Source organism: Balaenoptera ricei, chromosome 16 (assembly GCF_028023285.1).
Source record: "Balaenoptera ricei isolate mBalRic1 chromosome 16, mBalRic1.hap2, whole genome shotgun sequence".
Taxonomy (NCBI): domain Eukaryota; kingdom Metazoa; phylum Chordata; class Mammalia; order Artiodactyla; family Balaenopteridae; genus Balaenoptera; species Balaenoptera ricei.
Window position 1 is genome coordinate 8,316,368 of NC_082654.1, and position 16,577 is coordinate 8,332,944.

At 51.0% G+C, this 16,577-nt stretch overlaps 1 protein-coding gene across 1 annotated transcript in view; it reads left to right on the forward strand.

Moving 5' to 3' along the window:
- The first annotated feature begins 500 nt into the window (after window positions 1–500).
- CPXM2 (carboxypeptidase X, M14 family member 2) overlaps window positions 501–16,577 on the forward strand; it is a 128,204-nt gene continuing 112,127 nt past the window's right edge. The window contains exons 1-2 of the mRNA XM_059899798.1: window positions 501–801; window positions 12,754–12,852. Of these exons, the coding sequence (XP_059755781.1) occupies window positions 501–801; window positions 12,754–12,852 (400 nt within the window). The remainder of the gene's footprint in view (window positions 802–12,753; window positions 12,853–16,577) is intronic.

A 16,577-nucleotide genomic window follows, 5' to 3' on the forward strand; every position in this document is an offset into this window, starting at 1 on the left:
GCTTTAGGACCTTGGGCCGATCCTTTCTCATCGTGGGTCACGGCTCCCCAACCCGAAAAACGGCTCGAGGTTCCTTCTAGATAGAAACTCCTTTGAGTCTCTGGGGAAGCAGGCGCCCAGCACTGGCCGGCTTCGGGAGTGCGGGCAAAGGGGGAGGTTTGGAGACAGTTGATGGGGTGGAGGAGGCCCCCAACACCCGGCTCCCAGGGCCGGCCACCGCGGGGTCGGCAGGGAAGGGAGGGAGGAGGGAAGGGCGGGGCCGGCCCCCCTGCCCCCGCCCCGCGTCTGGGCGCGCCCCTGCCCGCCCCGGCCCGGCCCAGCCCAGCCCAGCCTGGAGAGCGGGTCACACGCGCCGCCGGCCGGACGCCTCCGCGTCTCGTGCGCCCCGCTGTTGAGGCCGGCGCCCCTGCCCTGCGCCGCTGTCCGCGCCCGCCGCCCGCCCGGCGCTCCCGGCGCTCCCGGCCACCGTGACCCTGCCCCGGGCGCGGGGAGGAGCGGGCATGGCCCGCCGGGGGGCCGCCGCGCTGGCGCTGGCTCTCGCGCTGCTGGCGGTGGCCCTGCCCGGCGCCGCGGCCCAGGGCGCAGCCGTCGAGGACCCCGACTACTACGTGCAAGAGATTTGGAGCCGGGAGCCTTACTACGCACGCCTGGAGTCCGAGCCCTTCTCGCCGCCGCTGCCCGCGGGGCCCGGGGAGGAGGAGCGGAAGCTGCGCGCGTCCGAGCCCAGGCCGCCCAAGAAGGCGACCAAGCCCAGGAAAGCGCCCAAGAGGGAGAAGCTGGCTCCGGAGTCGCCTCCGCCAGGTAAGAAACTTTGTGCGCTGCGCGGCCCGAGGGGGCGCCCGTGGCTGTGCGCCTGTCCCAGCGGCGGCCCGCCGGGTCTCAGGCGACAGCCGGCTTCGCCGTCCGTGTGTCTGGGATGAGAGACCCGTGAACCTCCCCGTCGCCGCCCCCCACCCCCTTCCTAGGCTCTGCACTGCGCCTCCCGCGGGCCGCTCCGAGCGCCCCGGAACTTAAACCCGACCGGCGGTCCCCTCTCAGGTAGAGACAGGCTGTGCAGTTGGGAAGCTGCCTGGGGAGCTGGTCCCCATGCCCCAAGTTTGAAATTTCCTGGGCAAAGGATCTTTCTGCCTAACACTTTTTCCTACTCTGCCTACTTTTTCAGTCTGCTCCCAGGGCGTTTTCTTGAGAGTGAATTTCCTATTTGGCGATGTGACTAGTTGGTCTGTTTTGGCACCTGTGGCCTTCTGGGGAGAGCTCAGCGGTGGGCCTTTCCCCGGCCAGGGTCCCCTCTCGGCTCCCTCCCTCCTGCTTTCTGTGGGTCCCTTGAATCCTCTGTCCAGTAGGGGCAGGACGGCAGAGCCTCTGTCGGGGAGCCTTGGGCTGCAGCTGGACTCCTGTGCCGGAGGAGGGGTTATGGAAGCCCGGTGGCGCCTGAAGCCAGCCGTCTCTCCCAGCCTTCTCAGTTGCATCGCCACTTTCTGCCTGCCCCGTCTTGGGGAAATGACTTCCATTTGGTTTCTTACACTCCTTGAGAAGGGGGACTTTCTCTTCATTGTCCCAAATGTTCTTTGCTCCAATTGCAGAGGGCTGCGGTCCTAGTATTTAAAGATTGAGGAGTGAGGCAGGATTGTGGCCAAATTCTCCGGCCTTGTAACGGCCTTCCTTGAAAGGAGATACATGCCAGTGGCACCATTACACAGCTCCTGGCATGAAAGGCATCACCTTTGTTTGGTTAAACTGTTCACAAAAGATAGCAGCGAGGCAGTGGGGAAGGAGTGGAGATGGCGGCCCAGAACTCTTGAGTGTGTGGGCCCATCTCAGCAGCTCCTTTGCCCTTACCTGGAGGGGGGAGTCCTGCCATATTTCAGTTTGTGGGCGACTCTGTACATCTGCAGGCAGTTCTGTGAGTTGTGTAACCCTGAACAGAACCATCTGGAATTTCCTATATTTTCTGGGGAATTATGAACATTAAGATTTGTAAAAACCATACTGGTTTAGTAACAGGAATAGGAGTGGGAAAAGACACTCATATTTGTAGACCATCCGCTGTGACTTTATTAGGAGATTTATGGACAGCCGTCTCAATTCTTTCAGGGGCTCTGAGGGGTGGGTATTCTTGTTACTTTACAGATGAGGAAACTGAGGCTCTGACCACGTAGGCAAGCTGCTTAGGGTCACTTGCTGGCGTGGGAGATTTGAAAGCCCTTCTCCTGTGCTTTTAGCTCAAGACCTTTTTTGTTTGGTAGTTTGAATCAAGCTGGCATGGGTTTTTGTTTTTTTCAGTATCTGCTATGTGGTTAGCACAGCGCTGGGCATGGTTGGGGGAGGTGGGTGGGAGACACATTTGTTAGGTTCTGGTATTTACTGGGGGGGACGGCAAGGGGAGCATGGAAGAAGCCCCAGGGCTTCCCTGGTGGCGCAGTGGTTGAGAATCTGCCTGCCAATGCAGGGGACACGGGTTCGAGCCCTGGTCTGGGAAGATCCCACATGCCGCGGAGCAACTGGGCCCGTGAGCCACAACTACTGAGCCTGCGCGTCTGGAGCTTGTGCTCCGCAACAAGAGAGGCCGCGATAGTGAGAGGCCCGCGCACCGCGATGGAGAGTGGCCCCCACTTGCCGCAACTAGAGAAAGCCCTCGCACAGAAACAAAGACCCAACACAGCCATAAATAAATAAAATAAGTAAACCCAAAGTTAAAAAAAAAACAAACCTGTCATCTAAAAAAAAAGAAGCCCCAGACTGAGAGTCTGAGGACTGCACTTAACGCCCGGGTCTGGGCCTCAGCACTCAGCTTCCTGGACCTCAGCATCTTTATCTGCCCAAGACGACTAGTGCCTGCTACCTTACCTGTCAGTTGTTTGATGAGCTTTTCAATAAAAGCTTGCAGTGTGTCAGCTCGTGGCTGTGCTAGTCCTTCTGTGAGTTCTTCATAATTCCGCAGGTCCTTACGGAGAACCTTTCCAACATTAGGTGCTGGGTGAGGTCCTGGGGGAGGGGAGCGCAAGACAGCCCCGGCCCCGCCCTCCTGGAACACACCAAAGTTGGCGGCTTGGAGAAGGTTATTGCAGGTGTGTTGAGGGCTGTATTGCTGATTCCCCAAAATAAAAACAGGGCCCTGGAAATTCCAGAGACTCAGCTTCTGGAGAGCTGCCTCCAGGCCTCCTGCCTAGAATGTGTGTTTCTAATAAATTCTGTGGGGCTTTTCAGAGCTCCCCGACTCTGACAAACAAAGTGTGACCTTGGTCACAGACTTTCAACTCTGTTCTCCCCACTCAGCTTTTTTTGGCACTTGACTACTGGAACCCTTTGCCCTGGACCCCAAGTGGGGGAGCTTGGTTAAGACTGACTTTGATTGGGGGGGGGGGTCAGTGATAGTTTGTGCAGTTAAATTGCAGTAAGAGGAAATGATTTTGCCCCCCTTAAGGGGTGGCTTGATGTATGTACTGCCTGTGATATAATAGAAGCATTCGTTTCTGTTTGTTGTGAACTTCTGGACTGGGTAGATGGTGCCTGCTACATACCAGGCACTGTCTAGACACTGAGGTGGGAGTGAGAGGTTAGATTTAGAGAAGAAAAAGAATGTGAAAGCATACATAACTACTCATTGAAAAGTCTGTCATGTGCTTTGTCTTTGCAGATGATAAAATATTTTCCAGATAGCCTGTATCTTGCATAAAGGCTGGGCTCAAGGGACGATGGAAGGCAGATGTTCTGTGCGTCAGGGTCTAGGAGGGAGTCTTGTCTGAATCCCATAGGAAGGTTTACTTAAGGAGCCAAGGACACTGGGGATTTGATCTTGGTGTGAGTTTGACTTTGCCCCTTGACTGTTCTTTCATGCTACCACAGAAATGTGCAAGGGATGTCATGGGCTGACATTCTCCTGGAAGTGGCTTGGGCAGCTGAATCCTTTGGTTAATTGAGAGCATTGCATTTTTCCACGAGTGGCTGACAGATTCTGGAGAAGTAGAGCCCTGATATGCTGTATAGAGTGGAATCTTAAATTTTTTAAAAAGTTTTTATATGGAAATAATTATAGACTCACAAGAAATTGTAGAAATAGTGCAGAGAGATCCTGTATACCAGGGGTCCCCTGTACTGGTCCGTGGCCTGTTAGGAACCAGGTGGCATAGCAGGAGGTGAGTGGCGGGCGATCAGGTGAAGCTTCATCTGTATTTACAGCCGCTCCCCATCACTCACATTACCGCCTGATCTCCGCCTGCTGTCAGATCAGTGGCAGCATTAGATTCTCGTAGGAGCACGAACCCTACTGTGAACTGTGCATGCGAGGGATCTAGGTTGTGCGCTCCTTATGAGAATCTAATGCCTGATGGTCTGAGGTGGAGCTGAGGCAGTGATGCTAGGGCAGTGGCTGCAGGTACAGATTATCATTAGCAGAGAAGTTTGACTGCACAGAGACCATAATAATCAATTGCTTGCAGATTCATACCAAAACCCTATCAGTGAGTGGCAAGTGAAAACAAGCTCATGGCTCCCACTGATTCTGCATTATGGTGAGTTGTGTAATTATTTCATTATATATTACAATGTAATGATAATAGAAATAAAGTGCACAATAAATGTAATGTGCTTGAATCATCCCGAATCCATCCCCCCACCCCCCGTCTGTGGAAGAATTGTCTTCCATGAAACTGGTCCCTGATGCCAAAAAGGTTGGGGACCACTGCTGTATACTCTTTTCCCAGCTTCCCCCAGTGCTAACATCTTTTAGAACTACAGTACAGGATTTCTTAACCTTGGCAGTATTGACATTTTGGGGCCAATTGTGTGTGTGTGTGTGTGCGTGCGCGTGTGTCTCAGGGCGAAGGCTGTCTTGTGCATTGTAGGATATTTAGCAACATCCCTGGCCTTGACCCACTAGATGCTGGTAGCACCCTCCCCCGAGTTGTGACAACTAAAAATGTCTCTAGACATTGTCACATGTCACCAGGGGGTTGACAATCACTGCTATATACAGTATCAAAATAGGAAATTGACATTGGTACAATACTTTTTTTTTTAAACTTTGGGTTTATTTTATTTATTTATTTATTTATTTATGGCTGTGTTGGGTCTTTGTTTCTGTGCGAGGGCTTTCTCTAGTTGTGGCAAGTGGGGGCCACTCTTCATCGCGGTGCGCGGGCCTCTCATTATCGCGGCCTCTCTTGTTGCGGAGCACAGGCTCCAGACGCGCAGGCTCAGTAATTGTGGCTCACGGGCCTAGTTGCTCCGTGGCATGTGGGATCTTCCCAGACCAGGGCTCGAAACCGTGTCCCCTGCATTGGCAGGCAGATCCTCAACCACTGCGCCACCAGGGAAGCCCGGTACAATACTTTTAACTTTTAGATTACATTCCCTGGTTTTCACATGCACTCGTGTGTGTGTGGGTGTGGGTGTGTGTGGGTGTGTGTGGGTGTGTGTGGGTGGTTCTCTTCATTGTCTCACATCTATAGATTCATGGAACCATCACCATCAGGATACAGAACTGTGAAATCCTTTCCTGTGGTGGAGTGGGACTCAATATCATAAAATTTCTGAGGCCCTCATTGTGAACATCAGTAACTCCCAGAATTTTAGAACTTCAAGGAACCTAAGTGTTCATTGCATGCAAGTTCTTGTTTATTGCAAGATTCCGACAGTGGGCTGCTCGGTGTTAAAAAATGATTAAAGAAGACAATTTAGGTGATATAAACTTTTTTTTAACACTTTCATGAAGTGGACAGTCTCCTTGTGGAGAATGGCAAAATGGGGCAGAAGGCAGGAAGGTTTTATAGGACAAAGAATAAAGAACAAGGAAGAAGAACATAGAAAATATCTGGTTGGCTGGGGTGACACAGTCCACTTTGTTTGGGGTGAGAAGACCCAGAGTTGGCTTGGCATTTGGGAATTGGCTAACTATTTCTGACTAAGAGGAGATTGTTAGGAACAGGAAGCTTATCTAAGTTTTGTTTCCTGATGTGGTACCCTGGGTAAGAGCAACTCCATCTTGGGCCTGGAAGTTTACTTCAACACAAGTCTTGGCTCACACGTTTCCACTGATGGGCGCACACCACCTTGCGAGGTTGCTTATCCATTGGATAAATAGTACTGATTGCTAGAATGTTCTTCTTCACAGGGACCTGGCAAGCTGCTTCTCTCTAATTCCATTTATTCTAGCCAAATTCAATATTTTCTAGATCCCTGCAGTTGGAATGCTTTGAGGGCCAAAGAGTGAGTCTCCTGGCCCCAGTTTTCATCATCCCAGGGTGAAGAGTGAGATGAGGGACCACATTCTGGGCATGGGAGTGGACTTGGGGTGTACTTCTCATGTCATCTCCAAATTGATGGGCTTGGTTTGGAGCCATACTTTTTGTAGAGAAAAAAATGGAACAGAGAAGTAAACCATAGTTATATAACTGATTTGCCTTTTCCCTCCCAAGTGGTAGTAAGAAACAAACAAGTTGATAAACAAGACTCTTAATAGGTGATTTGAAAATGTTTTGTTCTCCCCCCTCCACTGGGTTAGAAGTAGCTTTTAACTTTTGGGTTCCTGCTTGTTTCTTGCTTTCTTCAAGGACTGGGGAGCATGCGCCTCTGTTGGAATACACGCCCGCCTGCATTGCACCCATGGTTTTGGTCCACGGTCTTGAGTCCATGGAATTCGCGGAGTGGGCAGCGAGCCATGTTTGTTCGTATGTCTGTGCCCAGAACTGGAGAGTTTGCACTTTGTATTGTGTTGCCCCGGCTTGGGGTGGGGGTGGGGGGCGGGCAGGCAGCGATAATCAAAGAGTTGTTATTTGAGCATATTTGGTTGTAAACAAAGCCCTTTCTGTTATGTGCTGCCAGCTAGTTGCTGGAAAGAGCTTCGCTTTTAAGCTTTTGCTGCAGCACTCTTCAGGGCGTCTTGCAAGGTTTGGCCTTTGGATGGAAATGTCTTCTGTTGGGCAAAGCTGGAGTGTGAGGATTAGACGAATGTGTCTGTAAATATTTCACTATATATTTTAAAAGCAACCACAAGGCTATCAGCACACCTAAACAAATAACAAGAGATCTTTATATCATGGTATTATATGTTCTCTTGAAGAGTTAAATCCAGAGTGTTTGGTCCAACTCCCTACAAAATTCCAAGGGAAAGGACTTTTTATAAAAAAGATCTTCTCATGTACATCAGCAAGCAGCTTTCTAAGACACCACCTCTGTTTCCAAAATGCTTTCCGAAGTCAGCTATTCGCACTGGCAGATCTCCTCTCGACTGTGCCCATGGTTCCAGAAACTAGGGTTTGTGCGTGGATAATGAAGGGACAGACACTTGCATGTTTGGGGAAGCTGGGTTGGATGCTGTGGTTCTTGAAAATAGCCATCTCGTGTTTTCTGCGTGCCCCGAGCATCCCTGGCTGCCAGGTCTCACGGTGGATGGTGCCTTCAGTCCCATGGCAACAGCAGCCTGGGCCCTGGAACCTGGCCACGCCACGTGGCATGCGGGATCTTAGTTCCTGACCCCGTGCGCCCCGCAGTGGAAGCATGGAGTCTTAACCACTGGACTGCCAGGGAAGTCCCTTGGAACCTGGATTTTTGAGGTGGGGGTCTCCGCTGGATGTCTGAGGTGGCCAGGGAGCCTGAGCTCTCAGGTTTTGTGCCTCCAGCAATGGCTCTGCCTTCTGTGGCCTTCTGAGGTCCCTGCCCCCATCGCTGCTTTTCTGGGATCATGAAACCCATAAAACTGGGGTGGCTTTGGATGGCTATGGGAAGGGCTAGTGTTCGTAACTGGCTGGGATCCCATCGACTACTGATCTGGGTATCGTAGGATGGTCAGAGCCACACAAGACACCTTCAAATGTTCATTTAAGACTCTATTTTAATTTAAGACTCTAGATTTTTATGGAACACTTGATCCATGAGAGGAACATGTAAGGGTTTGGCATAGTTTTTTCAGCATTCAGAGAGATTCAAAATCTGGCTCTGCCACTCATGGGCACGTGTGACATCTTCACGCCTCGAATTCCTCACTGTGACAGGGGAATAATAATAATAATAATAATAATAATAAGCTTCCCAAGGTGGTGTGAGGTTAGAAGGTCGATGCACAGCCTCGCAGTCTTTCGAGGGACAGGTCAGAGGCAGCTTCTACCCAGTGTCCTCAGGTCCCCCAGCTACGTTGCGTCCTGATGGGTCCCGCTTAGCAATGCAGCCCGGCTTATTGGCGTTTCCTTCTCTGAGTCTCACTCCCTCCACTTCTTCATTTGTGCTTCATGAAATCACCTCTCACATTCACTCCTGCCCCCAAGGCCTTGTCTCAGGCTGGTTCCAGGCAGAACCCAAACGGAGACCAGCAGGTACCAGCAGTGCCCCCTGCAGGGCTGGCACACCCCACCTGCTGTGGTTACCGGGGTATCTCTTTAAAGGCTAAGGGCTTCTTACTTGGTTGCAGGTCAGGAAGGCGGCTGCTGCTGCACAGAGGCTGGGAGTGGCTGTCCCTTCTGCCCTGGGGACCCTGGTGGAGGCCAAGTCTTCTGCACAAGACCAAGGTCTTTCTTCTGCACGGAAGGCCAGCCCAGAGGAGGACACAGTCTGATCAGCTAGTTTCCCAGGGAAGACACAGCCGAGCAGGAGGAGGGGAGGGCTTTTGATTGATTGATTGACTGACTGATTGATCGATTGACTTTGGTCCAGCCCTGGTAAAAAAAGTACTTAGAAAATTGCACTGGTGCTTCCGTCTCCAGCCCAGACCATTCAGGTCACTGATTAACGGAAGCAGGCACGGCCTTCAACCACTCAGTCCCTTTTTTTCAGGCTTCACCTGATCCCTGGGAAACCTCTTTCTGCCAGGAGCTTGACTGTCTCAGATTTGGGAACTGGATAAGGACACAGGCTGTCCCCTCCCTGTGTCATGATCCTTTTCTTGCTAACACACACAGGGAGCACGAGTTTCTGATTTTTTTTTTTTTTTTTTGGCTGCTCCGCGCAGCCTGCGGGATCTTAGTTCCCTGACCAGGGATCGAACCCATGCCACCTACAGTGGAAACCTGGAGTCTTAACCACTGGACCGCCAGGGAAGTCCCAGGAACACAGATTTCTAACCGCTTTTGTTTTGGCTTTTCACGTTCACCTGCAAGGTCCTCCTTGGTCCCATGGTGTTTGAGAAAAGTGGAATTATTGTCTGTCCTGGTGCCACGAGACTGCCTCTCTGGGGAGCTCCTGAGAACCTGCAGTGGCTTGGTTTCCCGCATGGCCTTCCTCCTCATGCGGGTTCCTTCCCAAGAGCCAGGCAAGGTGCTTAGGGCCAGGGCTGCGTCCTTCACAAGAGGGAGTGCAGGTGCCATAGGGCTGGAATTTCTTGGGAAAATGCAAATATGCAGCAAAGAATTTTTTCAGATTCTGGGGTTGCTACTGTAATCTCCTAGTATAGAGAGAGGAAAAAATAGTTTCCTGTCAATCAAGGAGCATGATATTTATCACCATGGAGCAGAATAGAATATGTGGCCTGCACTGGCAATTCAGTTTGCTACTTTTAAGGAATTCAGTTTTGTCACGCAGCCCAGATGGAGATGTTGATTTGGTTCTGGCTCCTTCTCTGTACATTATTTCCACTTCACTCTTTCTTTCATCTGTACAGACCATATGCTGCCTTTCTTGCTGTAGGAGAAGAAGGGGCAGGGAATGGCCTAGGCCTGGCGTCAGGCCCCTGCTCTGCCGCCTCCTGGCTCTGTCAGTGACCTCGTGTGGGTCTCTTCTCCTCTGAGCCTCTGTGTCCCGCTCTGTAGAATAATGTTCATAGCAAGCTTCCTGCCCTCGATGGGCATTTGCCAAGATCGAATGTTTTAATCTATGTGAAAATGCCTTGTAAATTGTGCCTCATGCTTCACGTGTTGGCTGTTACTCTTCCAGCAACTGGGATGGTGCTTTGTGACGGTGGGGACTTGGGACTAATATGAAGGATGAGAAGGTGGAGGCTGTCTCTTTTTTTTTTGCTATGCGAGGGCTTCCTCTAGTTGCGGCGAGCGGGGGCCACTCTTCATCGCGGTGCGCGGGCCTCTCACTGTCGCGGCCTCTCTTGTGGCGGAGCACAGGCTCCAGACGCGCAGGCTCAGTAGTTGTGGCTCACGGGCCTAGTTGCTCCGCGGCATGTGGGATCTTCCCAGACCAGGGGTCGAACCCGTGTCCCCTGCATTGGCAGGCAGACTCTCAACCACTGCGCCACCAGGGAAGCCCCAGGAGGCTGTCTTTTATTCAGAGGTCACCACAGGTCAGGCACGGCCCTCAGTGCTTTGATATATGTCATCTCTTTCCTCTCCGTAACTTCCACTGAGGCAGGTACCACGTCTCCTTATTTCACTGATGAGGGGAATTAGCATAGGAGGGGTGAGGTGGGTCCCCCGAGGCCACACGTGGTCGGTCCAGTGGCAGAGCCTGGCTGCCTGCGGCTGGAACCAGATCTGTAGGTACGCGTCCTGGAAGTGCGTCTTCCCTAGAGAAGGTGGCAGGTGCCCTGCCTGTCTTCTCTGTCCCTTTGCCACTCCCTGCGGGGATTCTGTTCCCCACATGTTGGTCTCAGGGGTGATAGCACATCTGCCTCACATCTGGGCCATTATTGGATGCCCAGAGCTGATTACAGGACGTGGGTCCAGCCCGGGGGAGTGAGGCTGAGGGTGTTCGTGGGGCTGTGTCCTCTGACTCTGTCTCCCATGTTGCCCGTGGAGGCCCCGTAGAGGTGGCCCAGGCAGAGGGAAGGCCTGCAATGAATGCCAGCTTCCAGGGAGGGGTTGGATGGCTTTTTCCTCTCGTATTTTGTAAAACTTTTTCTTCCCCTAACGTATTATCTTTCTGCCAAATCAGACGCTTCATTCTCAAAAGTTGTGGCACCCAATTTTCCAAACAGTCAAGATTTTTACAGACCCTCGATCAGGGTCTTTCAGAAGAAGTCATCTTTGGAGGTCACCGGGCTGACATTCCTACCCACAAAAATGGGACATATGCCGAGGTGGCATTAGGCTGATGTCATCAGATGCACTCAGATTGGCAGTCTTCCTCCTCTGGCCTTTCTGAATGTTTTGGTTTATTGATTTCCTTGACCCGAGGAGGACATTTAATTTTGTGATTTTTTTTTTTTTTTAGCTTACATGAAAAATGAAAGATATGCCCAGCACGTATCACCCAAGAATATGATGGAGAGACGATTGCCTGTGGCTGGGCCCAGTGCACCCTTGAATTTTTTGAAGATTTAAGGTTTTCTTGATAAATACCTTTTTTTTTTTTTTGGTGACTCTAGAACTATCTGAAATGATTTCATTAATTGGCACAATCCACTAGATGTTTTTGGTATTCCAACTTGCTTTTTAAAATCCAAACTAAGTATCTTTCTCCATAGACCTTCCCTTCCTCTTGTTGTTGTCTCATTGGTCATTCACTGACTCACAGTCATTCATGATCATTTGTTCCTCACAGACTTAACCAGACTCTGGAGGGAGAGCAGTGAGCAAAACCAGACACAGTTCCTGCCCCCATGAACAGAACAACATATGTTACATGTGTTTGATAATGCTACACAGGACGGGTGTGCAGAACCGTAGTGGGGGCTGCTGACACCACACCCAGGTCCTTGTTTCCCACTGGCACACCCATCCCACAGCTGCTGGGGCTTGGCTGTGACAGCTCACAGCTGCTTCCCTCTCTGGAGCATGATCCTTGGAAGGCGACAACTCCCACCACCCCACACACACCCCTCCCCCGCAGCAGATCAGTCTGTAGTCAGAGGCTAACCAGCATAGGGGAAGGTGGCCCCTTATCTCAAGGTGGGGACAACACTGTGTGCGGTTCCAGCTCCAGAGCTCTCCCCATGGGATCAGGCTGAGTTAGACTCTGCCTGGGAACGCAGCCTAGCTTAGCTCCTTCCTCTGCCTCATCTTGCTTCCTCCCTTCTTTTCTCCTTGGAGCCCTCCCTCCGTACATCACCTGCACCGAACCCCTGCCTCAGGCTCCACACAGAGGCAACTTGACCAAAGACAGGTGCTCTCAGAGCCCATCCAAGGAGACATTGATGTAGGTGGGGAGTTCAGGAAAACCATCTCAAAGAGGGCATGGCCGATCTTGGATGATCTTGGATTTGCAAGATCAACAGGAGTTAAATAGATGGAGAGTGAATGGAAGGATGTTGCAGGAGGAGGCACAGCACATGCCGAGTTCTGGTGGGCCGGAAATATGAACTGCAGGCTGAAAGGAAGCCAGTGTCTGTGGAGCAGAGAGAGAGTCCGGTGTGAGAGGAAGCTGGACGGGCCAGCGGGGCACCAGCAGGCAGACTCCCTGGGCTCCAGGAAGGAGTCCCTCCAATTGGTGGGCAGCACCATCACACCTCCAGGTGCCCAGCCGGGGCCTTGGGGAGTTAGGTGGGAGGAGCCCAGCATGGTAGGAAATCTTGCCCCGGGGTCAGAGGTCTGGAGTTCCAGCTCCGTTTTATCCATTAGACGTGGTGTCACTTTTGGAGCCCCAGGGAGAGTCAGAGGTACTCCACAGGACGTTTTGCGGTCTTAGAACAGTAACCACCTGCAAGTGTGCATTGTTTTTATTAGGAGTGTTTATTTCCCTGGGTGTTCACAATAACACGCTTCCTTTCCTTTAACCACCAGCCCCTCAGAGTCCAAGGTGCCTTCACTGGGGTCCGGGAAGGCAGAGGGTAGAGACAGCTGCTTTGCAGGAGACGACGGTTGAGTCCTCACCAGCCTGGGATGATTCTGACATATGTGACAGTAAAGGCATCTCTCTCTCTCTCTCTATTCTTTTTAGGTAAAAAGAGCAACAGAAAAGGCGTGAAAACCAAGAGCTCTGAGAAGGCTGCCGGTGATGATCACAGAGTCCCTGTGGCCCGTGACGCTGCCAGAGAGGGTGAGTGAGGCCCCCGCTCCATCACCGGCCCTGGGAGGGCGCAGGCCCCGGCGCAGCAGCCGAGTCCTGAGCACGGGTCTGCCTGGGGTCCGCTGCCCCTTCTGGACCATCCGTACGGCGGTGAGAACATTCACAGGCTCTCTCTTCTGCTGCACACAGTAACTCACAGCCATGTTTTCCCCATCGGCTCGACTAAGGTCATTTCTGAATTTCCTGGAGCTCTTGGTTGCCTTCCCTGCCCTTCCCCCTCCCCCCTCGAAGACAACATCATTTCCTTTCTTGTGGGGCCTCGTAGCTGCCCACAGCCTTGTGTGTGCATTTCTTATCTCCCAGCCGAACCCAGGGCCTCCAGTGTCAGAGGTCAAGTCTTCCACTTCCAAAGCATGTAATGCTAGGCCTGGCATTTTACAATCACGTAAAAATATTGGTCCTTTAATTACTTACCTTAGGATGGTCAAAGCCATTAGTTCTAGACTCATGGACAAACTCTGACCCACTAGCTAGAGCTATTACTATTATTATTAACTATTACAATTACCTTTATCATATCTCTGTTACTCTAAAGTATGGTATCTAGGATGACATTTCTGCTGATATTAGTAATAGTGAACATGTATTAAGCACTTAAGCTCTCAGTAATTGCCAAGCACTAGGCCTCATACTTCACAGCTCCTGATGTCCCTCTGAGTATTGTGGATATTATTATTATTATTATTTCATCATCATCATCGTCGTCGTCATCACAGATGAGGAAAACGAGACTCAATAATATGGATCCTTTGCCTACCGTTATGCAGTTTGCAAGTTTTAAAACAGGGATTTGAACCCAGGATTTTCTGGTTTCTGCTCAGCAGCACAGCTGATTGAAATAAATAGAGCATTTCACAAATTTGCGTTTATAGAGGCAGGATCCGATTTCAGTTGCCGCGTGAGCCCATAAACCGTGTAACAGAGTTGATTGTCACAAAGGGAATTGTGTGCTCCCTTAGGCAGAGTGTAATGATCTGGGGCTGTGTTTCTAACCAAGAACTTGCCATCAGAGAAATCACAGATATGGCTAGCAGTGCATCCTACAACAAAAACAGAAGTTCCACAACAGTGAACTTCTGCAATCACTTAATAACTGAGAATTCTATTCCATCGTAAAGTGGGCAGGTGTGCACTGGACACATTGCCCTTGGGAGGGCCCAGCATATCAGGACGATGTGTGGAGGACCCAAGGGGTGCTAAGGCTGTGTTCCTGCCGGTTCACCCTGAGAGTGTGGGCCTTTGGGGTTTCAACTAAATGGGTGGTAGTGAGACTCCCACCTTGGGTGGGGCTCGGGCCTGACTCTTTGTCCCCTTGCCCCAGCAGGCTGATAAAACACCAGCTGTTTCTCAGGATCACAAGTCACAGAGCTAAAGCGGCTTCTAGTCTGGCCTCACCTCTCTGGGTTCTGCTGCTGTCAGATCTGGGCCAGAGAGTTCTTTCTTGTCTTAATTCTTAGATGCTTTCAAACATATTTTAAAAATAGTTTTTCCAGTTTTGTTAGTAGCTTTAGCACAAGGGTCGGTTTGAATTATCTTACTTCTCCATTACCAGAATTGGAAGTTGGTACAATTTTGAAAGGCATTTTCACAAAGGTTTTTCAAGGCCCATTTCTGTACACACGTGTGTGTACACGTACACTCTGAAGTCCACACTTGCCTCCTGTTCTGCCACCCGAACATTCTCCTTCCCCACCCTGGCCCACTCAGGATTGTTCCCCTGCCCTTCACCTCAGAGCCCTGTCTGAACAGTTGGGACCCCTGGTCTCAAAGGCAGCCATCCTGGCTCTGATTCTTTGAGTGCCCTGGAGGTGATTTTGGCCTGTGAGCCTTGTTCACATTGCTCTTCTATTAAAACAGAATTGAGGGCAACCCTAGGGGGGAAGAGAAGCTGTGTGGGCCCTGCTATGCAAATATGGGAGGGAGAGAGATGGTGAGGAGGGGAGGTCATGTGCAGGAGGCAGGTGGCACAGCAGTTAGGAACACTGGTCTGGACCAGGAGGGGACACCTGTGGGTGGGGCTGGGCAGAACAGGGCCTCAGATGGACAGCTGGGCAGGCTCAGGACCCCGCATCCATCGTTCTCTCAACATCTCCTGTGGTCGAGCTGGGGGCCTTGCTGGAGATGGGGCAGAATGAAGGGGTGGGGAGGGTGTCTATCACTTACACTGTGTCCAAGGTGGCAGGTGGACCAGATGTCACCTACATCATGTTCAAGGCGACAGGTGGAACAGATGTTACCTGCTTCATTTTCAGGGCGGTGGGCAGTACAGATATTAACCACACTGAGTTATGTGAGTGACTGGCATCAGAGGGCTCGTGTTAGATGTGGATTTGAAACCGCACAACCCAGATTGGGACTTGAACCCACTGTCTTTTAATTGAGATGACAGACCTGGTCTCAGGACTTAATGAAGCCCAGGTTCTTGATGTCTCATTGCAGAAAGAATTCAGTGAGAGACAAAGTGATGGGTAAGAAGTGGATTTAGAGAGACACACATTTCAGAGACAGAGTGTGGGCCATCTCAGAAGGCAAGAAGCCCCCAAATAATGGGGTGGTTAGTTTTTGTGGGCAGGGTAATTTCATAGGCTAATGAGTGGGAGGATTATTCCAACTATTTTGGGGAAGGCGCAGAGATTTCCAGGAATTGGGCCACCGCCCACTTTTTGGCCTTTTATGGTTAGCCTCGGAACTGTCATGGCACCGGTGGGTGTGTCATTTAGCAGCTAATATATTACAATGAGTGTATGATGAGGCTCAAGGTCCACTGGAAGTCGAATCTTCTGGGCCCACTGGAAGTCGAATCTTCTGGGCCCACTGGAAGTCGAATCTTCGGCCATCTTGGACCGAGTTGGTTCTAACTAGTTTTAGTCGTGTCCCCAATGGCTATGTCATTCTTTTAAAGGTTGTGCCCAGCCCCCTTCCCTCCTGTTTCAGACTCATCCTGAGGGAATCTTAGCTTTAAGGGAGAGATTATGTACATGGCTGTCACCGTGACTAAGGATCAGTGTCAGCTGTGGCGAGTCTCCAAAATACATCTTGGATATTGTTCTATAATAGCATATGCAGTGGTTGAATTATTGGTGTAGTTCTTCCCATCTCCCTATATGTACAGCCTTTGCCATGTGACTTCTCAGTTCCCTTTACAAAAGGTGAAAGTCCCTTGACTTTGGGCTGGTCCATGTGCCTAGGTGAGGCCAGTAGAATAAGTTGGACTGACAAGGTGCCAGTTCTGTGCTGAGGGACTTTGTTTCCATTTGTTCCTTGCACCCTGCCATCTCCGTGAGAAGAATGCATGCATCTAGGCCACTGGTCCAAGGAGCCTGGGAGATGAGTGAAGCAGATATGGGCCCAGTCTGCAGCGTGGAGAGCCCAGCTGATCTGTGGACAACTAAGGAACAAGTGCCACTGAGAGTCTGTGATGGTTTGTTACACAGCAATAGCTGACAAATACGGTGAAGATGAAAACCCTCATTTTCTAAAAAGTTGCATCGTGTTCTGTCGAATGGATGTTCTATAATTTAACCTCTTAAGTGAAGGACATTTAGGTTGTTTCCAATATTTTGCTGCTATAAAGAGTATCGCAGTGAACTTAGCGTATATCCTGTCAGTTACCATGCATTGGTTGCAGAATAACCCCCTGCTTGCCATTCAGAGCCCACCGTGATTTGACTTATTTCTGGCCTCTGCCTCGCTTT